General features: G+C 49.6%; 2 protein-coding genes across 4 annotated transcripts in view; one reads left to right on the top strand and one right to left on the bottom strand.

The window, feature by feature from the left end:
- Nucleotides 1-27,632, bottom strand: part of mrps7 (mitochondrial ribosomal protein S7) — a 1,172,241-nt gene that overhangs the window by 208,591 nt on the left and 936,018 nt on the right. The gene's annotated exons all lie outside the window — the stretch shown is intronic.
- Nucleotides 1-27,632, top strand: part of mycbpap (mycbp associated protein) — a 195,012-nt gene that overhangs the window by 160,721 nt on the left and 6,659 nt on the right. For all 3 annotated transcript variants that reach the window (XM_085963210.1, XM_085963211.1, XM_085963212.1), the window contains one exon: nucleotides 7,062-7,232. In XM_085963210.1, coding sequence (XP_085819336.1) covers nucleotides 7,062-7,232 — 171 coding nt within the window. The remainder of the gene's footprint in view (nucleotides 1-7,061; nucleotides 7,233-27,632) is intronic.

Consider the following 27,632-nt stretch of genomic DNA (forward strand, 5'->3'; position numbering starts at 1 on the left):
AAGCCTACCACAAGTTCTACATTCTTGGTTTTTAAACCAACACTGGTTCTGATCATGCGTTGTCTTTCCACAACGATAACATTTGCCAGAACTCACACCCAATTTGTCTGCACTGAGCTCCGGTGACCGTAGCTGCATTACTGCCGTGCCTCTCGCTGCGGCTTTGTGTGCTGCTGCCATAGTGACCGCCTTCTCAAGCGTCAGCTCATTCTCCTCGAGCAGTCGCTTTTGTGTATCCTGTTTAAATAAACCACACACAAATTTGTCTCGTAGTGCCTCTGTCAGTCCCGTTCGAAACTGGCAATATTTCGCTAATTTACGCAATTCCAGCAAATATTCAGCATTGCTTTCATGCTGTAGCTGCCTTCTGTCGTAAAATTTAAATCGTTCCGCTAGCATCAGCGGCGTGGGGTTTAGATGATTTTTCAGGACAGTAACAATCTCATCGAACGTCTTATCCGCCGGTTCATCTGGTGATAACAGGTGTTTCAATTGCCCGTATGTCTTCGCACCCATTAAATTTAATAATGTTAGTGCTTTATCAGCCTCACGAATTTTATTGGCCTTACAATAATTTTTAACTCGTTCAACATATATGGCCCAATCTTCGAGGTCACTATCAAAGGTGCTAATATTCCCGTGTTTAGGCATTGTAGTACTTTATCAGATTTGCAATTTCTCAGATTTTTTTTTATTTTTTTTACTGCTATCCAAGATGGCGGCTTCCCGCTCTTGCCGTCGTCCTCCGCCCACAAAATGGCGGTTTTCCCGCGCTTGGCGGTCTTCACCCGTCCCCCGACGCCGTCTCCCTTCAGCCCCCGAGTGCGGCCCTTATCTCCGCCGCGATCGATAGCCCGCGCTGTGCACCGCGGCTCTCGCACCTTGAGCTTCTGCAGCCGCCGCGCCTTTCAGCCCGAGTGCGGCCCTTATCAGGGATTTCGATCGATAGCCCGGCTGCGCCTCGCACTTGAAAGCGGCCCGGCCCTTATCAGCGGATGCGATCGATGGCCCGGCTGCGCCCCTCACTTCAAAGCGGCCCGGCCCGGCCCTTATCTGCCGATCGCTATCGCCCTGTACCTCTCTCTCTTCCCCAGTCCTGTCTTCTACTCCGGTTCACAAGCTGATGGAGGCTTCAGGGTCCTAATGCCTGTCGCATCCAGTGGGGTGGTGAGTGGTGAGGTTTGAAACCTCTCTTCAACCGCCGTGGAATAACTGCCGCAGGGTAAGAACCTGACTCGTCGCCAGTGTTAAGTATGTGTATTGTATTGAACAATTAACACAAAGACTTAAACGTATAACTCAAACAGGTCTTTACTGGTTGGAGGTAGGGACTATACTGAATACAAGATTACTGCACAGTGCTTATATACCGGTGTGTTCACCCCCGGTATTACGTCTACAGCAGCCTGAGAAAGTAGTACATCTCTTAAGGTGGAACAGGCTTAAGCTCTCAAGGTGGAACAGGTTACATACACAACACACAACCTCACAATTCCCTGTGTTAAAATGTTTCTCCGGCTCTCTGTCCTGAATCTCTTACATACAATCTTATATCTGTGTCCCCTTGTTCTAGATCCCTAAATCATTGGAAACAATCTGTTTCTATCTACTCTGTCCCATTCCTTCATAATTTTAAACATTTCTTTCAAATCGCCCATAATCTCTAAAGAAAAACAGCCCAATTTTTATAAGTCTTTGTTCATATTTGTATTTCCTTATACCAGGCAGCATGCTAGTGAATCTGTGCTCTACCCTCTCTGTTGCCTCAACATCCTACCTATAGTGTGTGTAGTGTATGTACCCGTCTACCTTTAAGAGAACTATTGTATGTAACCGTTCACCTTTAAGAGAACTATTTTAGGTGTGGCACTACTTTGTTTGGCTTCTGTATACGGTAATACCGACGGTGACCACACCAGTATATAAGTGTTGTGCCAGGAGTTATTGGGCAGATTCGCCCTGACCTTCGAATAGTAAAGTCCTGTTTTAAGTTACTCTTGGAGTCTGTGTATTAATTAACTAAACAACCCACAGACTTTACAGTGGCGACGAGTCCGATCGTACCCTGCGGCAACAATAATTCCGAAGCAGTTAACAAGCGTCGAGAAGAGGCAACCGCCCTCGTCATTCTGCTGGGAGAAAACTCGAGTCTGCAGAGCTGGAAAGGAGGAAGAATTCAGAGACAAAGACTTCCATCAGCAACAGGCACTGACTGTCCCTTCTGCCACGGTGAGGAGTGAGCCGATCAGCACGAGAAGCAAGGCGACCACGGTGACTGTGAGTAAGGGAAAAGTAAAAAGAATAACCGGAGGATAAGGGCGGTGCACTCGACCACGGTCGAGGGGGAAAGGAGCCGGACAGAAGTCGGGACCAGAAGCGCTGAGACTGGGGCAGCGTGGAGCAAGGAAGCCGCGGTACAGACAGGCTGGGGACGCAACGGCGTCGTGAGACAGCTAGACCGCGACCGGCGAAAAAGGCCGGGCAGCGACCGAAGCCACGAAGCGCTGCGACCGGGAGTGTAGGCGCGGGAAGATATAAAAACTCAGCCGCAGCCGGGGAGGGAAGCACCGGACTGCGAGATGGCTGGGAGAGGCGTTTGGGAGCCGAGCGGGAGAGGCAGAGCCGACCAAGGGAGACTGCGCGAGAGCCAGTCCAGCGGCTGAACCTGTTCGCCGTCAACAGGGTGTACCCAGCGCCGGTTGCCTTGCCGAGAAAAGGGAAAGCACTGAAGCCGACGCGCAGGCTGTGAATCTGAAAGCCAGCGGCCGTCGCCTGTGGGGGAAAGTGTACCCCTCCCGCTAGGGAAGAAACGCGGGAAGCCGCCATTCGGCGGGGAAGAAGACCGAAGCGGGAAACTGCCATTGAAGTGGGCGGGGAGAGAAGATAAGCGCGGGAAACCGCCATTTTCGCGGGAAAACCGCCATCTTAGGAAAAAAAAAAGTTAAAGAAATAATTCGGGGTGTTATCAGAAAGAGAGGAAGATGCCTAAGCGTGGTAACATCAACGATTTTAATGCCGAGGTAGAAGACTGGGCCACGTACGTGGAATGCATCGAGATCTATTGTGAGGCCAATAAAATAGAAGATGATGACAAAGCTATAACCTTGCTAAACTCGATGGGCGCGAAGACATACGGGCTCTTGAAGCATCTACTATCACCAGCTAAACCGGCGGATCAGACTTTCGATGATATTGTGGCTGTTCTGAAGGATCACTTGAACCCCACACCGTTGATGTTGGCGGAACGATTCAAATTCTATGCGAGAACGCAACGGAAAGACGAAAGCAACGCAGAATACTTGGTCAAACTGCGTAGACTAGCGAAATACTGCCAGTTTGGAGGGAATCTGACAGAGGCATTGCGAGACAAGTTCGTGTGCGGGTTGGCAAAGGAAGGAACGCAAGAGCGACTACTCGAAGAGAACGACCTTACACTTGACAGGGCTGTCCTTATTGCAGCATCGCACGAAGCCGCAGCGAAGGGAACTGCAGAAATGCAGCTAAAGACAGCAGCACTAAGTGTGGATCAAATTACCTCGACAACAACAAAATGCTATCGTTGTGGGAAGACAACACACGACCAGAACCAATGCTGGTTTAAGAACCAGGAATGTAGGAAATGTGGCAAACTGGGTCACATAGCTAAAGTATGCCGGTCAGGGAAGAAGACCAACAACCAAAGGACCAACAACCAAAGGAAGCCATCACAGGAAAAGTACAACAAGGTACACAAGGTGGCTGAGAAGAGTTCAGACGAACAGAATTCAGACTCAGACCCAAACGGCCAGGAGCTGAGTAGTCTGAGAATTCACAATGTGAGTAAGGAAGCTGACCTACAAACTATCTGGGTCATGCTAAAAATAGCTGGAATCCAAGTGAAAATGGAGTTGGACACTGGATCAGCTCTATCAGTCATAAATCGAAGGGATTACCACCGGCTATTCTCACATATACCCTTAAGAGATACCAAGTTCGTATTGCAGACATACACGGGGCATAAAGTATACCCCATGGGAAAGATAAGAGTCAAAGTGAGAGATAGGGGTAAAGAACACCCAAGAATGAACTTATACGTACTACATGAGGGAGGACCACCACTTCTAGGACGGGAGTGGATCAAGAAAATAGACATGGAATGGCACTATCTAAAAGCCATAACGAGTGAGGACTCGGTGCAGACAATCAGCTCAGATTCTGAAACGGATGACGATCAGACCAACCCAAATATGAAAGACAAGGCTGAAATGGACTTGCCGACGAAGGTTGGAAAAACGAAGGCATGCATAAAGGCTTATGCTCCAGAGAAGAACAAAGTTTCAGAACAGAACTCCACCGAACAACGACAACCTAGTTTGACAGAAAATTCTGAGCCTGTTCAAGTTACGGACATATCCATGACGGAAGAACACCGAGCTCGGACTCAAACTTATTTCAAATTACGACAACAATTAGAACAATTGAGTTACCGTCTCGTACAAAAGATGAAAACAATGAAAAAGTTCTATGACACCGAATGGGAGAATCTGGAAAGACAACAGAAGCAGCTAGCTCAAGCAGAGAGCGACCATAGAGCCATCGTGACCAATTACCGATCACATCTCCCTTATGCTGTTCAGGAGTTAGAATATTTGCAGGAAGAAGCAAATGAAGAGGAATCTTCAGGAAGCCAGGATTTTATTCCAGTTCTTCTCTACGACTCCTTACAAGCAGAGTGTGAGAAGTTGAAAAAACAGTATGAACAGGCCCAGGCTACAATTCTGGAAGGGGTTAACTCGGCAACCTCCGAAAAGCTAGTTTCAGTGGAAGCATATGAGCAACTGAAGGTTGAACATGAGCAAGAAGTCCAAAGGCTGCAGGAAATTCTTGATGAGCTCAAGGCCAAGACAGACTCATCGGTAGAAGTTCCATCCATAGATGAGAAATTAGAGATGAAAGAAATGGCAGAACATGAAAGACAAGATGTACAAGAACTCATAAAAATATTAAAGGAAACCCAAGACAAATATGGGGCGGCAATGACCGAAATTCAACAACTTGAAGAACAGATTCAACTGGGAATCCGTTCAGTGGAAGAAGAGGGAACTGTAAGAAACACAGAGACTGTAAGAATGGCCTCTGAACATGAGCTAGAGAGCATCAAGGCGCAACTTCTCCGAGCGCTGGAAGCCAAAGTACAAGAGGAAAAGAAGGTGAAAGCATTGGAGGAAAAGGTGGATGAAATGGAGAAGACTCTGACCCACCGTGTTCCCGTGGAAGAGTTAACGGTCAGCCAACTCCTTCATATGCTGAAGGACAAGACTCTACAATGGGAACAATCTGAACACTAGCTTCAATCTTCAAAGGGAAGGAGTTCGGAGCTCTCAAAAGTTATGGAAATAGCTGAGGTTGCAACACAGATTTTACAGGGATGCCCAAAGTACGCTGAATCACGTCAATGTGAACAGCAGAATGTTGAAACCGCTGCTCCAGTAGAAGGATTGAATAGCCTGATCAATCAATCCCCGAGGGAAGGGGAAGTATTGAAATCACAAACGAAGTCATTAGTGAAGGATTTGCAGGAAACCCAGGAAGAGCGGGATGAATATGAACGCATGAAGAAGTCTCTTCAGGAAAGATGTCTAGGGAGGGAACAACAGTCGGCTAACGTCCAGTTGGGTACGGAAGAAGTAGCAGGCCCTCTCGCTAGACTAGCTCAGGACGACACCGAATATTACCATGACCTGTTGAGTGACACGGAATATTACGATGACTTGGTCTGCCCAGCTTGTGATGAAAACTCCCAAAGTGCAGAAATCAGGATGAAGCACTTAAAGTCTAAGGAACATAGGGAGATGGTGGCGCTACAGCTGGCAGCGGATAAGGGAGCCCCGAGAGTCTCCAAGAAGCAGAAAAGAAAAAGACGAAGCAGAAGACGATAACCATCTAAATCATTATCACTTCTATCAGATCATGCACGTGGGCCCCACGAAGGGGGCCAAATCAGTTGGAAAGTAGGAAAAATTACCAAGGCAGTCCAGCTGTTTGTAAAAGTCAGCACTGCTGGTTCAGCAGGACGGAAGTTCAAGCTGTTAAGCCAAGGGAAAGACTATTGGATGAGTCACGCTAGAAATGTGAACCGGCTACACCACAGAGATGTTGTTCGGACCGAGTCAAGACCAGAGACTGAATCTGTGAACTGTTCCCGCAGAGACTGAATCTGTGAACTGTTTCCCGCAGAGACTATATCTGTGAACTGTTTCCCGCAGAGACTATATCTGTGAATTGTTTTACATGAAGTTGATTATATGTTATGTTTAATGGAGAATAAGTGTGTTGTAAGCTAAAAAGGGAGGATTGTAGTGTATGTACCCGTCTACCTTTAAGAGAACTATTGTATGTAACCGTTCACCTTTAAGAGAACTATTTTAGGTGTGGCACTACTTTGTTTGGCTTCTGTATACGGTAATACCGACGGTGACCACACCAGTATATAAGTGTTGTGCCAGGAGTTATTGGGCAGATTCGCCCTGACCTTCGAATAGTAAAGTCCTGTTTTAAGTTACTCTTGGAGTCTGTGTATTAATTAACTAAACAACCCACAGACTTTACAGTGTGGAGCCTAAAACTGCTCACAACACTCCAACTAAGGTTTTTATAGATTCACCATTACATCTTGATTTTTATATTCTATACCTCTTGCCATAAAACCATGGATTCCATTAGCCTTTTTATGACCGTATCCACTTGAGGTACTGCTTTTAATGTCTTCTGAACCTAAAGCCCCAAATCCTTCTGCTTTTCCATATCACACCACTTTCTCCCATTCAAAGCATCATTCTTTGTTTTGAATCAAAATGTACCGCCTCACACTCACTGACATTGAATTCCATCTGTCACCTTTTTTCCCATTCCACCATCTTACCCACTTGTAGCCCCCTCTGGTCCACAGTATTATTTACTGTGCCTCCTATTTTAGTACCATCTGCGACAAGGGTGTGTGGGCTGTCAGGTGGTGAAAGCAAAGCCCTAGTTCTCTGTGCAGAAACTGTGCGGCGTTACTAACCTGTGCCATCTTCTCGTAGAAACGCCTGTCGGCCAAAAGAACAAGAGGTAAAGATGATGGGAGATCTATCACTCCCTCGTCATCCAGAGGCAGCAAGCAGATGATATCATCGAAGGAAAACCTTGATCAAGACCAGAATCAGGGGGACCCCACCACACAATGGCTATACATGGAGAAACTATACACAGAGGTGAGAGTCTCATCAAGGCACTGCCTTCACCATTACATGATATCCTGCACAGTGAAGGAGAGGCAACATTTCTTGAAAACACTGTTACTTGGGTGGTGGTGGCAGGGGGCGGGCAGGAGAAAGAAGTTTAGAGTTGTCCAATAGTTTAGTGTTTTTAAGCAGAAATTAAAGAAACAATCCATCTTGATGTTGGTAGCAGAATCACATTTTTTGCTCCCTTGATGGCCTGGTGTGGGGCTAAGCTGACAAGGACCTTCCAGGTTGGACTCCCAGTCAGTGCTGAGCTAGTGTAGTGGCAGTAGCGGTGCTTCAGATGGCCTTAGTGGCCCCAAGGCCAAGGGAAACAATCGGGCAAGGGGTCCCACTCTCGGTCGATGTCCATTGACCCCTGTTGGAAGGTTTGGGTGTGCGGGCATTGGGTAAGGCTGAGTTCAGGCTCAGCTGTGATAGCCACACCATGGTCGAATAGTCTGCGAAATTCAGTGCCTGGGCTCACACTGGCCAAAGTACCCGAGGCCTGCCAGCACCTGCAGACCTTTAGCAGGAGGCAGCATCTACAGATGGGGCCTGAGAGGGCAGTGTTCACTGAGTAACCACTGCCTGTTTCAGAACCCTACCTGTGTGTTGCTGATCCATTCTGACTGTGAGATTCTGGTTTTGAGTTTCCCCTTCTCCTGAAGGTGCCGACTGGTGCGGAGATACAGTTCCAAAGGCGCTCACCACCAACCCATAATACTCACACATGGGCGAGGCACCAGGAAACGGTTAACACGTGTCAGCACCTTCAGAGAAAGAAAGGGGGCAGGAAATTAGGAAACATCTTCCATTTTTGAGGCTGTCTTGTGTCTCTTCACCGTATTAAAGCTGCAGCTCCATACAGTTTGCAGTTGGTAAAATATTTTGGGGTAGGTTTTATGCTGGGTAGGGGCAGCACCACTTACCCAGCCCAAAACCACAGGGGCGCAGGTCACTTTCAGTGCAGACAGAATGGACTGATTGCATGAGTGACTGTGAAAACAGCCTGGTTCGTGTTTGCGGGTGGCCACTTGGTCTGATTTGCGCCTGTCTCATGGCCCCTTGTTCTGTGCAGACTTTCAATCCCTTTAGAAATCCAGCATCAGCAAACAAGATTTATTCCATGATGCTCAGTGTTCAACATTAGCAGGAAGCCAGCTGTTCAATAGACTGTGACAGAGAAACATCGATAGGAGCAGGAGTAGGCCATTCGGCCCCTCGAGCCTGCTCCACCATTCAATGCGATCATGGCTGATCATCCAAATTCAGTACCCTGTCCCTGCCTTCTCCCCATACCCCTTGATCCCTTTAGCCTTAAGAAATATATCCAACTCCTTCTTGAATATATTTAATGAATTGGCCTCAACTGCCTTCTGTGGTAGAGAATTCCACAGGTTCACCTCTCTCTGGATGAAGAAATTCCTCCTCATCTCAGTCCTAAATGGCTTACCCCTTATCCTTAGACTGTGACCCCTGGTTCTGGATTCCCCGAGGGAGGGGCGGACGGACTGACCGAGGGAGGGGCGGACGGACTGACCGAGGGAGGGGCGGACGGACGGACCGAGGGAGGGGCGGACTGACGGACCGAGGGAGGTGAGGGACGGGACAGAGGGAGGGACGGACGGAGGGAGGGAGGGAGGGGAGGGAGCCGTCCAAGGGAAGGGGGCTGGAGTGATTGCGATCAGGGGTAGAAGGAGTGGGGGGTGGTGGAGGGAGTGTGAACGGAGCCAGAGGGGCTCCAATCAGAGGTATGGGAGCTGGAGGGAATGAGATTCACTGACAGTGGTAAGATCAGGGATTGGGGAAGGGGCAGATTTAAAGGAATAAGATGACCAGAATTTTTTAAAGGTTCATTCTAAATGCAGCAACTGAAAGGAATGGAGCACCTCCCTCTGTACAGCTAATGACGTCGAGTTCTTTCATATGGAATTCATCCAGTAACTAATTCAGTGCTCCAGACACCAGTCACTGTGTTAATGGAAAACCTAACGTACCTAATGCATGAAAGTTGAATTATTTATTCCTGCTGACACAGGTGTGGACTTTGCCTGCACTGAGTACATTTTTGAAAACATCCTTGACAATACAACACACTGCTCTACTTGATTAGACAAAATATTGGTTTTGTTTTCAATTTGACTTTATTTGAATGACTTATTCATGATACAAAGGGGTTAAATTGGCTAACCCCCGAAGACGGGTGTGGGGATGGTGGTACGTGATTTACCCGTGCCCATTCATTGCGTTGCAGGCAGCGCGGTAAGTTCGTGCTGCCTCCTGTTTTCAATGATTGCTGCGTGCAGCCAGCGCTACTCATCAGCAGGGGCCCGATATCGTGAGTGGCCAGCACTACTGAAAGGCAGCCTGCACCTCTTAAAGGGGAGGTACAATGTTATTGTGTGAATTGATCTTCCAGATGATCCTGAAGGCATAGATAATAATTATATATATATATAACACTTGCACATGTCCTGGGACATTACTCACAGTGAGTCGGAGGTTTTATAAGAACAGGTGTGTTATGCCAAGTAGCATTACCAGGGACACTGATGTATCAGCAGTGGAGAGTGGACTTGAGACCTGGGAAGCAGTTATGGGCCCTGGTAACACTGGGATAGTTTCTCAGCATCTAGCAGTACTTTGAGAGGGCCCCAGTACTTTGAGGACACCAGGGGAGGGGGTCCAAGAACACTGGAAAGGGCTATTCCCACCAATTTCAGTTACTGTGGGGGGAGAAAATTATGGGGGAGAAATTCCCTGAGCACCACCTGTTAGCGCGGCGTTAAGTGAAGAAAGCGGCAGCCGCCGCTCTTCCACCAGCTGGTGGCGGGTCCCACAGCATCCTCCATTTTAGAAGTCCTGGTAGCGGCAGTGTTCTTAGGTAGCGCCCTGCAAAAAAAATGGCAGAGTGCTGACATCGCACGCCGACTTAACGAAACCACTGCGAACTTCGACTCTAGCACTGAGTTCAGCGCTGGGTCCTAAGCAGACCAGGTAAACCCAGAGTGCAAGCAGACTTAGAGGTGCTGTCAGCACCTCTTAAAGGGACACACACATCTTTCAGGTGAGTTTGCATTTAAACTTTTGCACTTTTTAAAATTTTTTATTGAAGTAGTGGCTTGCTGCAATAGATGTTAAAAGATTTTAAGTGAGGAAGGAGTGTTGCTGGATGCTTGCAAGGCCTCGGATGGTGAAGGAAGGCCTCTGAGAATACAGAAAATGCTGGAAATACTCAGCAGGTCAGGCAACATCCATGGAGAGAGAAACAGAGTTCACATCTCGGGTCAAGCTGCTGCTTGGTCTGCGTATTTCCAGCATTTTATGCTGTCATTTCAGATTGACAGCATCCGCTTGGAGAGGGAAGAGGAAGGCACTGAGGAGGAGGAGGAAGCAGAAGAGGAGGAAGCAGAAGGAAGGTGCATCCCAGACAGCCCCTATCTGGCCGGGATATCTGGGATGGAATCATCCGCCGTGGTACCAGTGACCACACCGCCAATTCCCCTTTCAACATTAGTCTCGCACCTTCCCTCTGTTACTGACCATTACAGTGTCCTCTTGGCCACGATGCTGAAATAAAAGCCACCACAAAGCAAACTTTTCAATCCAACTTTATACATCTATCCATCTAACATGACATCAAGAAATCAACTCATCAACCTTGTGCATTCACTTAGTGACTGTCTTGTGTCTGCCTTTGCCAATCCTGCTGATGTCACGCAGTGCTACCCCAGTGGCTGCAGCATGGCTGGTGGAAGGCTGCTAACTTTCAGTGGGGGACACGGCAAATGGCCTTGCAGGTCGACCTCAAGGAGCTGGTGGCTTGGAATGTGAAATCAATTTTCCTCCTCTTGTTCTTCACTTTCCTCTCCCTCTTCATGTCCAACCACTGGCTGGGCAGGCTGCATTTTTTGGGTGTGTGAAATGAGGAAGGCACAAGGATGGAGTTGTGATGATGGGAGGACGGGAAAGCATGAGGAGCAGGCCAGAAGGGGCATAACGTATGAGGATACCAGCATCTTGTATCCTTTCAGCCCCGCCGCTGGCCAAGGGCTCAGCCATGCCCCTGCCAAGAATGGTCATCACCATTTCCTCCAAGGGGGTGAGCTGGGAATGGGAGCTGTGCCTCGTGATTGGTGCAGATTGTTGGTAGGTGAGTGATTGGGGTTTGTGTATTGAGCAGTGTGTGAGGCTAGTGGTCCAGGTGGTAGGAGATGACTTTTCAAGATACATTCAGTGACCTTGACCAGTGGTCTGAGGTCATGAAGCTTCTTTGGGCACTGGAGCCAGCTGGTGGGAGTGACACTGCTGGCAGTGACGGCCTCGGTGATGTGGTCCCACATCGTTCTTTCTGGAGGGCCTCTCTTGCAGTGTTAACCCCCTGCACAAAGCTGGAGTGCTGTGTGCGAGACTCTGAGTGCCCCTTCCTTGGCTTGCTGAGCCATTTGTGTTAGTGCTGAAGCACTTTTCCCATTTTGTAAGGCGTGGAAGACAATTCCGCTTCAAGAGCTGAAGACTCATAGAAACATAGAAGATAGGAGCAGGAGTCGGCCCCTCGAGCTATTCAATGAGATCATGGCTGATCATCCAAATTCAGTAACCTGTCCCTGCTTTCTCCCCATATCCCTTGATCCCTTTAGCCTTCAGAAATATATCCAACTCCTTCTTGAATATATTTAATGAATTGGCCTTTGCTGCCTTCTGTGGTAGAGAATTCCACAGGTTCACCACTCTCTGGGTGAAGAAATTCCTCCTCATCTCTGTCCTAAATGGCTTACCCCTTATCCTTAGACTGTGACCCCTGGTTCTGGACTCCCCTGCCATCGAGAACATCCTTCCTGCATCAAGTCTGTCCAGTCACAGAATCACAGAAACCCCACAGTGCAGATAGAGGCCATTTCGGCCCATCGAGCCTGCACCGACACATATCCCACCCTATCCCCGTAACCCCTACACCAACACATATCCCACCCTATCCTTGTAACCCCATGTATTTAATCCCCCTAACACTAAGGGTCAATTTATCATAGCCAATCAACCTAACCCGCACATCTTTGGACTGTCAGAATTTTATAAGTTTCAATGAAATCCCCTCTCATTCTTCTAAACTCCAACGAGTATAAGCCCAATCGACCCAATCTCTCCTCATACGTCATTCCTGCCATCCCAGCTATCAGCCTGGTGAATCTTCGCTGCACTCCTTCCATGGCAAGGACATCCTTCCTCAGATAAGGCAACCAGAACTGCACACAATACTCAAGATGTGGCCTCACAAAGGCCCTGTACAACTGCAGCAAGACATCCTTGTTCCTGTACTCAAACCCTCTCGCTACGAAGGCCAACATACCATTTGCCTTCTAAACCACCTGCTGCACCTGCATGCTTTCCTTCAGTGACTGGTGCACAAGGACACCCAGGTCTCGTTGCACTTCCCCTTCTCCCAATCTATTGCCATTCAGATAATAATCTGCCTTCCTGTTTTTGACACCAAAGTGGATGACCTCGCATTTATCCACGTTATATTGCATCTGCCATGCTTCACCCAACCTGTCCAAATCATCCTGTAGTTTCTCGGCATCCTCCTCACAGCACACACGCCCACCCAGCTTTGTGTTGTCTGCAAACTTGGAGATATTACATCTAGTTCCCTCGTCTAGATCATTAATATATATTGTGAATAGCTGGGGTCCAAGGACCGATCCCTGTGGTACCCCACTAGTCACTGCCTGCCACTCGGAAAAAGACCTGTTTATTCCAACTCTTTGCTTTCTGTCTGCCAACCAGTTCTCTATCCAAGTCAATACCTTGCCCCCAATCCCATGTGCCTTAACTTTACATGCTAATCTTTTATGCGGGACCTTATCGAACGCCTTTTGAAAGTCCAAATACACCACATCCACTGGTTCTCCCTTATCTATTTTACCAGTTACATCCTGAAAAAATTCCAGTAGATTAGTCAAGCATGATTTACCTTTTGTAAATCCATGTTGACTTTGTCTGATCCTGTCACTGTTTTCCAAGTGCTCTGCTATTACATCTTTTATAATGGACTCTAGCATTTTCCCCACTACCGATGTTAGGCTTACCGGTCTGTAATTCCCTGTTTTCTCTCTACCACCTTTTTTGAATAGTGAGGTAACATTAGCTACCCTCCAATCCATGGGTACTGTTCCAACATTCGATAGAATCTGGAAGATGATCAGCAATGCATCTACTATTTCTAGGGCTACTTCCTTAAGTACCCTAGGATGTACTTTATCAGGCCCTGGGGATTTATCGGCCTTCAATCCCATCAATTTCCCTAACCCCATTGTCCTACAAATACTGATTTCTTTCAGTTCCTCCCTTTCATCAGACCCTATGTTCCCCGACATCTCTGGGAGGTTATTTGTGTCCTCTTTTGTGAAGACAGAACCAAAATATGTATTTAATTGGTCTGCCATTTCTTTGTTCCCCGTTATAAATTCCCCTGATTCTGACTGCAAGGGACCTACGCTTGACTTCAGCAATCTTTTTCTCTTCACATATCTATAAAAGCTTTTACAGTCAGTTTTTATGTTCCCTGCAAGCTTACTTTCATACTCTATTTTCCCCTTCTTAATTAATCCCTTTGTCCTCCTTTGTTGAATCCTAAACTGCTCCCAATCCTCAGGTTTACTACTTTTTCTGGCCAATTTATATATCCTCTCCTTGGATCTTATGCTATCCCTAATTTCCCTTGTTAGCCACGGTTGAGTCACCTTTTTTGTTTTATTTTTATGCCAAACTGGGATGAACAAATTCTGCAGTTCATCCATGCGGTCTTTGAATGTTTGCCATTGCCTGTCTACCGTCAACCCTTTGAGTGACATTCCCCAATCAATCCTACCCAACTCGCGCCTCATACCATTGTAGTTTCCTTTATTTAAATTCAGGACCCTAGTCTCTGAGTCAACTACTTCACTCTCCATTTTAATAAAGAATTCGATCATATTATGATCGCTCCGTCCCAAGGGGCCTCGTACAACAAGGTTGCTAATTAATCCTTTCTCATTACATAATACCCAGTCTAAGATGGCCTGATCTCTAGTTGGTTCCTCGACATATTGGTCCAGGAAACCATCCCGTATACACTCCAGGAATTCCTCCTCCACAGTATTGTTACTAATTTGGTTAGCCCAATCTATATGTAGATTAAAGTCACCCATGATAACTGCTGTGCCCTTATTGCACGCTTCTCTAATTTCCCTTATAATGCCATTCCCCAACCTCCGCATTACTGTTTGGAGGTCTATATACCACTCCCACTAACGTTTTCTGCTCCTTGGTATTTCTCAGTTCTACCCATACAGATTCCACAACATCAGTGCTAATATCCTTCCATACAATTGTGTTAATCCCCTCTTTACCCAGCAATGCTACCCCACCTCTTTTTTCTTTTTGCCTATCTTTCCTGAATATTGAATACCCCTGGATGTTGAGTTCCCAGCCTTGGCCACCCTGGAGCCATGTTTCCATAATCCCAATCAAATCATATTCGTTTACCTCTATTTGCGCAGCTAATTCATCCACCTTATTATGAATGCTCCTCGCATTAAGACACAAAGGCCTAGAAATTCAGTTGGGCGCGCCAGCCGTTAGCGCCTTAGGAGGAGTAGATCTCGAGCGCTAGGCGCTTAGCGCCCGGGCGCAGCGCGATCTGCGCCTCGCCCCAACTTCAGTACACATTTAGCGCCGGCGCAAAGTCTTAGCGCGCGCCCTGCTGCGCACGCAGATCATGACGTCATTTACTAGTGCAACGCCCTTTGTGCGCCCCGAACCAGAACTTCACTTGCGCCGCCCCATTGTGCGCCGGGCGGCCCGAACAACTGTGAAGTGGAACGGTACACAGCCGAGGCGGGCCGCGGGGAGCGCTAATTAAAGGGCACTTACCCTGCACTATAAAGGGCAGCCATTTTGCAGCATTCACTCTTGTGCAACGGTTTTTTGGAGAGAGACCAAGGAGGAGAGCTTACTGGTTTGGACCAACACTAGGACAGGTATTTTTGGCTCAGGCCAGAGCTTAGCAATTATCTTTGCCTTCATTGAGAGCTCATTGTTTGCCAGCATATAATGGGGGCTGCATTGGGTGCCAACGCTGACTTTCAGCCTTATGCCAGAAGGGCTTACAGACGCCGTGCGAGAGTGGCAGCCCTGGCTAGACACAGAGGGGGCAACAGGCGTCGCCAACTGAGGCCTTACCCACCCAGGGTATACCGCCAGCAGTCCTCCTATCTGACCATGTCTGCCGCGATGTGTGTAAGGAGGCTGCGATTCAGAAGGGAGGTGGTTGCAGACATCTGCCAGCTGCTTCAGAGAGATCTGCAGCCACAGCTGATGCGCAGGACGTCTCTGTCGGTGGCAGTGAAGGTGACGGTGGCTCTCAACTTCTATGCCACCGGCTCCTTCCAATCCGCTGCTGGGGACATCGCTAACATCTCCCAGTTCGCCGTGCATTGCTGCATCCGCCAGGTGACCAATGCCCTTTTCAGAAGGAGACGTCAATTCATCTCCTTCCCCATGACCCTGGACAAGCAGCAGCAGCGTGCAGTGGGATTTGCAAGAATAGCGGGCTTCCCCATGGTGCAGGGCGCCATTGACTGCACGCATGTGGCTTTGCGGGCACCTCTGGAGCATGCCGAGGATTACCGCAACCGGAAGGGCTACTATTCCCTCAACGTACAGCTGGTGTGTGACCACAGGCAGCGCATCCTAGCTGTCAATGCCCGCTTTCCAGGCAGCAGCCACGATGCCTTTATCCTGCGACAGACAACTGTGGCTGACATGTTCCAGGCATAGTCTCCCCCCCAAGAGGATGGCTTATCGGGGACAAAGGCTATCCTTTGTGTACCTGGCTCATGACCCCGCTCCGCGCGCCCACGACCCCTGCTGAAGAGGCATACAACGAGAGCCATCAAGCGACTAGGAACATCATAGAACAAACAATCGGCGTCCTCAAGCAACGGTTTCGCTGTCTCGATCACTCCGGGGGAGCCCTCCAGTATTCGCAGGACCGAGTCTCCCAATTCGTCGTCGTTTGCTGCATGCTGCACAACCTGGCTATCCGCAGGACTCGGGCACTGCCACCTCACGTTGGACCCCCACCTCAGGAGGAGGAGCATGAGGAGGAGGAGGACGAGGACGAGGAGTACCAGCCCAGGAGGGAGGCACAAGGTCCAAGGGCCGCCCGTCGGCGGCTTATTGACCGTCACTTCTAGGCCCCCTGTCAGGGAATGGCTTGTGCCAATGAAAGAACATGATTGCAGCCGCTCCGCAAGCCCTCAGCCGGTTAAGGCAACAAACACTTCAAAGATCAAACATGGACAATGTTAATAAATAAAATGCTTTATTGTACAAACTCAGGGCCCCTCCCACATGAAAACCAAAAACAGACGAAACCCCCAAAAAACACTCAAACACATTACTCGCTCCCACAACCTGGAGAGGATTAACAAAACAGTGCAACTAAAATGGCCGTCATCCTCGGCCTTCGTAAAAAACAAACATCACATCCTCGGCCTTCAAAAAACAAACATCCAATTCTCGGCCTCAAAAAACAAACACAACTGGCCACACATTCGACTTTTTGGCCCGCTAGGTCGATGCCTTGGCCATCTTTGTGTGGCCCCTGCCCGCCCTGCTGCTCCTCCTCAAAGTAAGGCCATTGGCTGCTGTAAGGCCATTGGCTGCTGTAAGGCTGGGGGCAGGCTCCAGAGGGGCACATGTCGTGACGGCAGATGCCCTTGGGGGTCGGCCTAGTCGAGGTCTGGCCGTCGAGCGGGCAGCTGTTGAATGCTGCAGCTGTGGCTGGCCAGCATCAGTCGCTGCAGCAGCTCCTGGCAGCTCCACTGGGGGAGTGGCAGTGGCGGCTGGAGGAATGGGGGCAAGCTGGCGGATGGCAGGCGCTCGCTGGTCGCCTGAGACACTGGCACTCACCCGGGCCAGCACTGCAGCATGCGCACCAATCTGCCGAGGGACAGACCGCTGTGCTGCTGCAGCGCGCCGGGTGCCCTGGCGATGCCTGGCTGACACAGCGAATGTGGCAGCAGTGAGTGCCCGTGTTGACCTGTTCAGTGACCTCATCAGAGCACCCAGTGACTGCACGGCACCACTGATCAGCTGCCCACTCGCTGTCTGAGCTGCCCCGAATGCCGCACGACTCGCTGCCTGATCTGCCCCGAATGCCGCCCAACTCGCTGCCTGCTCTGCCCCGAATTCCGCCAAACTGATGGCCTGTGAGGCCCCGACGTCGGTGACACTCCGAGAGAGGGACTCGATGGCCTCAGGCAACCGTGCCACTACCCCCATGAGCTCCGTGTGCCGGCGCTCCGAGTCCGCGGACAAGTCCTCGAGGCGTTCCATCTCCTCGGCGAAGACCATCTCCAGACTGGAGGCCGGACTCTCCCTCTGGGGAGAAGGCCGCCGAGCTGGCCGACCCTTCCTGCGTTGCTGGAGGCCGCTGGGCCCAGCAATTGGACTCCCCTCCGACCCTTCCCCCCTCTGGGGAGAAGGCCGCCGAGCTGGCACCCCCCTCCCGCGTTTCTGCAGGCCGCAGGTCCCATGAGCTCCCCTCCCCTCTGACACTTCCGCGACGCTCCCCTCCAGGGAAGACGTGTCCCCTACATTGGCATGGGTTGCCACGGCTGAGGGTTCCCCTGATGGGCCGCCTTCCTCTTGCTCCTCCTCCTCCTCCTCCTCTGAGGGGCTGTCACTGGCAAGTTCAGGGACCTCCTCCTCACCATCTGAAAGCAGGAAGGCACAAGAGTAGCTTTAGAGTGAGGCGAGGGCGTCAGCGAGGGATGCATGAGTGGTGGCATTCAGCGCATTGGTCGGACAGTGGCAAAGGATGTAGATCTGATGCGCAAGTGGGACGAGAGAGGTCCAAACGTGGATGTCCTTACCATTGGTGCCCAGAACAGGGTCGGCATCTCCACATGCAACGGGGCCAATCACCCGGGCACCCATGATGCACTCCACGCGATGTTGAAGCTCGGTGAGTGGCTGGATCTGGGGTCAGCCTCCCCCGGTCGCAGTCCGGCTCTTCCTATTATTAGCCAGCTTGGCCTGCAAGAGAAAGGACGGCCTCTAAGTACAGTGTGTCGCCCTGATCTTGTGTGCACTGCCTCCCATGGTGGAATAGCTTGGCCAGTGTGTTAAGTGCAGAATGTGCAATTGATGTTCATGCCTGTTCCATAGCTGCTGGATGAGGGCTGGCCATTAGGGCTTTCAGGTCCCTTTGCCCATAATGTGAGGTGCACATTGCAAGGATGAGGAGGTCACTGGAAAGGGTACTCACCCTGACAATCCGCGTGAGGCTATTAAACTTTTTGCGGCATTGGACACCGGTCCTGGGGACCTCGCTGTTGGCTGACACCTTGCTGGCGACATGCCTCCAGGCTCTCCGGTAGGCGCGGACCGGCGCCTTCCTGCCATTGTCCGGGTACAAAATATGGCGCCTCTTCTCCACACCACCAACCAGCACACTCAGATCACGCTCTGAGAAGCGCTGCGCTCGTTCACGGGCCCTCTGCATGGCTTCAGGTGCTATTTGGGTCCAGCAGCAGTGTTCAGGCCTAGCTGGAGAGCTCCACTATCCAGGGCGTGGCAGCAGACAAAGTCGACCCTTCCCCCTTAAGAGCTGGCCGGCGCCAGGGTGTCTGCTGTCAATCACGAGATGGCCGCACCTGCGCTGCGCCCGGCCTGGGCGCTCTCGCTCAGCAGCTCCGGCTTAGCGCCTAAAGAGAGGCGTCCAGCACCAGTTTTAGCGCTCGAGCAAACTCTTAGGGCGAAGCTAATGAACATCGCAGAAGTGGCCTCGATTTGGCGGCGGGCACAAACTTTAGCGGCCGCCCGACTTTAACGCCCCAAAAGTGGCTACAATGAATTTCTAGGCCAAAGCCTTCAGGCTTGTTTTTTTAACGCTCTTAGACCTTTTAGAATTATTATTTACTGTGGCCATGTTTGATTTAAACCGTTGATTTCTCTGACTGCCACTTTTGCTTTTCTCCTTCCTATCTTTTGCTTTTATCCTTGTTTCCCTTTCCTCTGTCTCCCTGCTCAGGTTCCCAACCCCCTGCCATTTTAGCTTAAACCCTCCCCCAGAGCACTAGCAAACACTCCCCCTCGGACATCAGTCCTGGCCCTGCCCAGGTGCAAACCGTCCGGTTTGTACTGGTCCCACCTCCCCCAGAACCGGTTCCAATGTCCCAGGAATTTGAATCCCTCCCCCTTGCACCATTCCTCTAGCCACGCATTCATCTGAAATATCTTTCTATTTCTACTCTGACTAGCACGTGGCACTGGTAGCAATCCTGAAATTACTACCTTTTGAGGTCCTATTTTTAAATTTACCTCCTAACTCCCTATATTCAGCTTTTAGGACCTGATCCTGTTTTTTACCTATATCGTTGGTACCAATATGCATCGCGACAACTGGCTGTTCACCCTCCCCTTCCAAAATGTTCTGCAGCCACTCTGAGACATCCTTGACCCTTGCACCAGGGAGGCAACACACCATCCTGGAGTCTCGATTGCGGCCGCAGAAACGGCTATCTATCTATTCCCATTTGGGAATTCCTTTTAATGTTTATGTTTTTTTTTGAAACGAGGTAAAGGCTGAAAAATGCATTTTTCATTTGAGTTTAATCTGTATTAGCTTTGAACACTTTTCCCCTTTAATTCATGACCCTTTCAATTGCCCACAATTCACTGTAAACTCCCCAGCCTTGCTCCCAGAGGCTGTAAAAAGCAGTAACGCCGCTCCTGGACGGGGACTTCGGGTCGGAGGTCTCCACCAACACCACCAGGAGGCCGTTACACTGTAAGTTAGTGCTGCGCCACAATACTCCAGCCCCCAGCGCAGATTTTTGCTGGGTAGCGCTGCGGCCATTTTCAGCAGCCGGAAACCTGAGGCAGGTTTCTGTCGGTGTCCAATTGTCCCCCCTTTTTATAAAAAAAAAAACATTTTGAAGCAATTGTCTGCAAGAAGCAAAATCCTGCAGGTGGTGGAAATCTGAAACAGAAAATGCCTGAAACTCTCAGTGGGTCAGGCAGCAGTTCTGAAGAGGGGTCCGCACCCTCAACATTAACCTTCCTGTTCTGCTCCCTCCACCCATGCTGACGGGTCTGCTGTGTGTTTCCAGCACTTGCTGGTTTTTATGCAACTGCTTATGTTGGAAATTCCCATTCGGCATCCTCCGTGACAAAGGTTGATCTAAAAATGTGACCAGGAAGAAAGGTTTGTACACAGGAGCTGTTTGCACAAGCAAGATTTTTACTCACATAATGATATAACAGAAACAGGCCATTCGGCCCAACAGGTGTATGCTGGTGCTTATGCTCCACACCAGCCTCCTCCCACCCTTCTTCATCTAACCCCTTTTAATAATAGATACGTAGATATTTTAGACACAGTTGTAATATAATCCCGATCAATGTGAGAGTAAATGAGGCAGAAATGTTGGTCACCCTTTTGGTCTGCTCACCCCATTCTTTCAGTCTAGCTTATCCCCCACACACTGAACTTCCGAGATTCCCATTGCGCTGCTCTCCAATTCAAACTGGGTTATTTTCAGAATTCTCGTTGTACCTGGACCCCTCCCTCTGGCCTCTTAACCTCTCTAGATCTTTTCATTGCAAACTGCCGGCGTGACATTGGCCGTCTCTATTTCTCTGCTCCCCTCACTCACTCCAACCTACCTCCTTCTGAACTTGCAGCACTCCGTTCTCTCCGATCCAACCCCAATATTGTCATTAAACCTGCTGACAAGGGTGGAGCTGTTGTTGTTTGGCGAACCGACCTCTACCGTGCAGAGGCTAAACGCTAACTCTCCGACACCTCCTCCTACCTCCCCCTGGACCATGACCCCACTACCGAACATCAAGCCACCATTTCCAAAACTGTCACTGACCTCATCTCCTCTGGAGATCTTCCCTCCATGGCCACCAACCTCATAGTTCCCCAACCCCGCACAGCCCGCTTCTACCTCCTTCCCAAGATTCACAAACAGGACTGCCCTGGTAGACCCATCGTTTCAGCCTGTTCTTGCCCCACAGAATTTATCTCTTCCTATCTCGACACACTTTTTTTCTCCCCTTGTTCGGTCTCTTCCCACCTACATCTGTGACTCTTCCGACGCCCTCCACCACTTTAACAGTTTCCAGTTTCCTGGCCCCAACCGCTTCCTTTTCACTATGGACGTATAATCCCTCTACACCTCCATCCCCCACCAGACCGGTAAGCCTGACATCGGTAGTGGAGAAAATACGAGAGTCCATTATAAAAGATGTAATAGCAGAGCACTTGAAAAACAGTGACAGGATTGGACAAAGTCAACATGGATTTACAAAAGGTAAATCGTGCTTGACTAATCTACTGGAATTTTTTGAGGATGTAACTAGTAAAATAGATAAGGGAGAACCAGTGGATGTGGTGTACTTGGACTTTCAGAAGGCTTTCGATAAGGTCCCGCATAAGAGATTAGCGTGTAAAGTTAAGGCACATGGGATTGGGGGCAAGGTATTGACTTGGATAGAGAACTGGTTGGCAGATAGAAAGCAAAGAGTTGGAATAAACGGGTCTTTTTCCGAGTGGCAGGCAGTGACTAGTGGGGTACCGCAGGGATCGGTCCTTGGACCCCAGCTATTCACTATATATTAATGATCTAGACAAGGGAACTAGATGTAGTATCTCCAAGTTTGCAGACGACACAAAGCTGGGTGGGCGTGTGTGTTGTGAGGAGGATGCCGAGAAACTACAGGATGATTTGGACAGGTTGGGTGATTGGGCAGAAGCATGGCAGATGCAATATAACGTGGATAAATGTGAGGTTATCCATTTTGGTGGCAAAAACAGGAAGGCAGATTATTATCTGAATGGCAATAGATTGGGAGAAGGGGAAGTGCAACGAGACCTGGGTGTCCTTGTGCACCAGTCGCTGAAGGTAAGCATGCAGGTGCAGCAGGCGGTTTAGAAGACAAATGGTATGTTGGCCTTCGTAGCGAGAGGGTTTGAGTACAGGAACAAGGATGTCTTGCTGCAGTTGTACAGGGCCTTGGTGAGACCACACCTTGAGTATTGTGTGCAGTTTTGGTCGCCTTATCTGAGGAAGGATATTCTTGCCATGGAAGGAGTTCAGCGAAGACTCACCAGGCTGATACCTGGGATGGCAGGAATGACGTATGAGGAGAGATTGGGACGATTGGGCTTGTACTCGCTGGAGTTTAGAAGAATGCGAGGGGATCTCATTGAAACTTATAAAATTCTGGCAGGACTGGACAGACTAGATGCAGGGAGGATGTTCCCGATGGTCGTGGGATCCAGAACCAGGGGTCACAGTCTAAGGATAAGGGGTAGGCCTTTTAGGACAGAAATGAGGAGGAATTTCTTCACCCAGAGAGTGGTGAACCTGTGGAATTCTCTACCACAGAAGGCAGTAGAGGCCAATTCATTAAATATATTCAAGAAGGAGTTGGATATATTTCTTAAGGCTAAAGGGATCAAGGGGTATGGGGAGAAAGCAGGGACCGGGTACTGAACTTGGTTGATCAGCCATGATCGCATTGAATGGCGGAGCAGGCTCGAGGGGCCGAATGGCCTACTCCTGCTCCTATCTTCTATGTTTCTATGATGCCTGAGGGCGCTCCGCTTCTTCCTTGAACAGAGGCCCAGCCAGTCCCCAGCCACCACCACCCTCCTCCTCCTAGCTGAACTTGTTCTCACATTGAACAACTTCTCTTCTGACTCCACTCACTTCCTCCAAATTAAAGGTGTTGCTATGGGAACCCGTATGGACCCTAGCTATGCCTTCCTTTTCGTGGGATATGTGAAACATTCTTTGTTACAGTCCTACTCGGGTTCCCTCCCTCACCTCTTTTTCTGGTACATTGATGACTGTATTGGTGCCGTTTTTGCTCTCGCCCTGAACTAGAAAATTTAATTCACTTTGCTTCCAATTTCCACCCTTCCCTCACCTTCACATGGTCCATCTCTGACTCTTCCCTTCCCTTCCTCGACTTCTCTGTCTCCATCTCTGGGGATAGGCTCTTGACAAACATTCACTACAAGCCCACTGACTCCCACAGCTACCCGGACTACGCTTCCTGTAAGGACTCAATTCCATTCTCCCAGTTTCCCTGTCTCCACCGCGTCTGCTCTGATGATGCCACCTTCCATACTAGTGATTCCGACAAGTCTTTCTTTTTCCTCAACTGAGGATTCCCCTGTACTGTGGTTGACACGGCCCTTGACCATGTCTGTTCCATTTCCCGCACTTCTGCTCTCACCCCTCCCTCCCAGAACCATGATAGGGTTCCCCTTGTCCTCACCTTTCACCCCACCAATCTCCACATTCAACAGATCATCCTCCGCCATTTCCGCCACCTCCAACGTGATCCCACCACCAAATGCATCTTCCCCTCACCTCCCCTTTCAGCATTCCGAAGTGACCGCTCCCTCTGCGACACCCTGGTCCACTCCTCTATCACCCTTAACAGCTCTTCCCCTTTGCCCGGCACCTTCCCGTGCAAGCGCAGGAGACGCAACACCTGCCCTTTTACCTCCTCCCTTCCCACTGTCCAGGGCCCCAAACACTCCTTCCAGGTGAAACAGTGATTTACTTGTACTTCTTGCAACTTAGTATACTGTATTCGCTGCTCATGGTGCAGCCTGCTCTACATTGGGGAGACCAAACGCAGATTGGGCGACTGCTTTCGTTCAGTCCGTAAGGGTGGCCTCGAGCTTCTGGTCGCCTGTCACTTTAATTCTCCGCTCCACTCCCACTCAGACCTCACTGTCCTCGGCCTATTGCATTGTTCTAATGAAGCTCAGTGTAAGCTCGAGGAACAGCACCTCATCTTTCGATTGGGCACTTTACAGCCTTCTGGACTCAACATAGAGTTCAACAATTTCAAACTATAACCCCTGCCCCCATTTTTCATGCTGTATGATTTTGCCATTCCCATTTGCAACATTTTATCTTACCTAAGCACAGTATATTCCTTCAATTCCTTCCTCCCCTCCTACCCCCACCCCACCTCCTGTCTCTGCACCTGCTTAATATCTGTAATATCTGTTACATCTCCAGCTTTTTCCAGTTCTGATGAAGGGTCCCAGACCTGAAACGTTGGCCCCGATTTTCCCCCAGCCATCGGGCGGGTTTTCAGGCGGGCGGGGGCTGAAAATCGCAGAAATAGGGGGTCGCAACCCCCCCACCCGATTCCCTGCCCCGCCCGACTTTCGCCCCTGTGTTTCAGCGCAACCCGAATCAGTCCCGCCCGCCGCAGGCGGGAATGGTCGGCAGGAGCCTAATGATCAGTTATTGGCATGTTTAATCCTATTTTCAAGGGCCCTTGCAATTTTCTGGCTTTCCCCACGTAAAACACGCCTGGTGGGAACTGTAATGTATGTACCTTTAAGGGAGGAACTACTTTTTACAGCTCATGTATACTGTAGTACCGGCAGTGACCACACCTGTATATAACACTGAGTAGTAATCTGTACAGTCAGTTCCACTGTGAGCCACGTTGAGTAAACACCTGTTGTACCGTTTCTCCTGCAGTCTGTGTCTTATTATACACGGACACAACATTGACGACGAGGCAAGTTCGAACCTACCTGCAACTCTGTATCACCTCCCGCGGATTCGTTCCTGGAGATCAGTGGATTGGAGGTCAAGGCCAGAGACTCGGGCGTCGACCACGGGCAACCGCCCAGTAATCCAGCAGAGACTCGAGAATTGCGGGGGAGGCTGTCGAGAGCCAGGCTTGGCTTTCCAGTCGAGGTGGTCCAGCGAAACGGGCTGGCAACAGGTAGTGCGCAGACCCTTCCCGGACAGCGGCGGGCTAGAGCCCGACCGAGCGGCACAACAAAAGGGCCGAGCAGCGTTGACGGGGAAGAGAGAGAGAGGGCAGAGCGCACAGGGCGCAGCCGGTGTTCAGGGGCCGAGCAGCGTCGGAGAGAGGGAGAGAGAGACGCGCAGAAATCCGCGAGGCGCCGCCATTGCCACGAGAACCGCCGGGAGCGGCGCTGGCAGCAGCGGGGGAGGAAGGAAAGAGCGGGAGACGCCATTTTAAGCCATTGGGAGACGCCATTTTAAACCACACCCAAAATGCCGAAGAGTGGCAGTATCACCGCATTTGACAATGAAGTCGAAGATTGGACTACATATGTCGAACGAATAGAGGTGTACTGCAAGGCAAATGAGGTGTCAGATGACAAGAAAGCGTCGGTATTGTTAAATTTAATGGGTGCAAAGACGTATGGTTTATTACGAAATCTAGTAACCCCAATGAAGCCAATGGAAAAGAGTTTTGAAGACATAGTAACGATACTACAGGAACATTTAAACCCCACACCGCTGCTGATAGCAGAAAGATTCAAGTTTCACAAACGGAACCAGCATAAGGATGAAAGCAATGCTGATTATTTAACAGAACTGCGCAAACTATCGAAACACTGCCAGTTTGGAGCGGGACTGGCAGATACCTTAAGGGACAAGTTTGTGTGTGGGCTTCAAAGTGAAGGAACCCAGAAACGGCTTTTATCTGAAAAGGACCTTACGCTGGAAAAGGCTATCAGCATTGCGGTATCATATGAAGCAGCAGCACGGGGCGCTGCAGAGATACAACAGAGACCGCAAGAATATGGCACAAACGAAATGTCATATGGAACAGAGAAGTGCTATCGCTGCGGCAGAACAACACATGACCAGAATGATTGCTGGTTCAAAGACAAAGTGTGCAGACAGTGTGGAAAAGTAGGACACATAGCACGAGTCTGCAGGTCGGGAAAGAAAACCAGCAATAAGAAACCTACCAAAGGAAAGTACAAGAAGGTACATAAGATGACGGAGAATAGTTCAGACAAACAAAAGAGTGATAACGACTCTGAAAGCAGGGAACTGAGTTGTCTGAAACTACATAATGTGATCACAACGGAGGATCACCGAACCATTTGGGTCACTCTCAAGATAGCAGGAGTCCAGGTAAAGATGGCATTGGACACAGGATCAGCCCTAACAGTTATAAACCGACGGGACTACGAGCGGCTATTCTCACACATACCCTTGAGAGACACAAAAATTATTTTGAAGACGTACACGGGGCAAAAAGTCTACCCCAAAGGAAAAATAAGGGTGACCATTATATATAACGGTAAGGAAACACCAAAACTAGACCTGTATGTATTGCAAGATGGAGGACCACCATTACTGGGACGTGAATGGATCCGGAAAATACAACTGGATTGGCATTCCATACAGGCACTGACTGTGGCTGACAAAAAGGATGACGACGTCACACCTGGGCGACTGTCAAAGATCCTAACTGACGCGAAAGAAGTGTTCCAGCAAGGACTCGGAACACTAAAAGGCATGACAGCGACGATTAAAATTGAAGAAAACGCAAGCCCAAAATGTTTTAAGGCCAGACTGGTACCTTATGCGATCCGCCCAGCCGTCGAAGCAGAGCTGGAGAGTCTGGAACGTTCAGGTGTACTGTCCAAGGTAGACTGGAGTGAGTGGGCTACACCCATCATCCCTGTGATGAAAAAGTCGTTGAGCAGCACGCCTGGGGAACCAAGGAAGGTTCGCATCTGTGGGGACTTTAAGGTAACAGTGAACCCAGTCCTTCACACCGTACAATATCCACTTCCGTGGATTGAAGATATTTTCGCCTTGCTATCTGGAAGGAAACGCTTCACTAAGATTGATCTGGCCCAGGCGTATCTGCAAATGGAGGTAGAAGAAGCATCAAAAAAATACCTCACAATCAACACCCATAAAGGTCTCTACCAATACAACCGGCTGGTATTCGGGGTAGCGTCAGCTCCGGCTATTTGGCAGAGGGCAATGGAACAAGTCCTGCAAGGGATCCCAGGGACCCAGTGTTATTTGGATGACATCCTGGTCATGGGCGATAATGACAGTGATCACCTTGCCAACCTGGAGCAGGTGCTCACTAGATTGCAGGAATATGGGCTCCGAGCTAACCGCCCCAAATGCAAGTTTTTTAGAAAACAGATCTCATATTGTGGCCACGTTATCGATAAAGAGGGGTTACATTAGTCCCCAGAGAAGATTGAGGCAGTAGTCAAGGCTCCAGCACCGGAAAATGTGTCACAACTGAGGTTGTTCCTCAGGCTGGTAAACTACTACCATAAGTTCTTGCCAAATTTCTCTACAATACTACACCCACTGAACACCCTACTGCAAACTGGGGTGCCATGGAACATAAGAACATAAGAACATAAGAAATAGGAGCAGGAGTAGGCCAATCGGCCCCTCGAGCCTGCTCCACCATTCAATAAGATCATGGCTGATCTGATCCTAACCTCAAATCTTCTATGACTCTGCATCCACCCGAACCCATGTG

Source organism: Somniosus microcephalus, chromosome 21 (genome assembly GCF_052327205.1).
Source record: "Somniosus microcephalus isolate GS21.2 chromosome 21, FLI_Smic_1.0, whole genome shotgun sequence".
NCBI classification, from domain to species: Eukaryota; Metazoa; Chordata; class Chondrichthyes; order Squaliformes; family Somniosidae; genus Somniosus; species Somniosus microcephalus.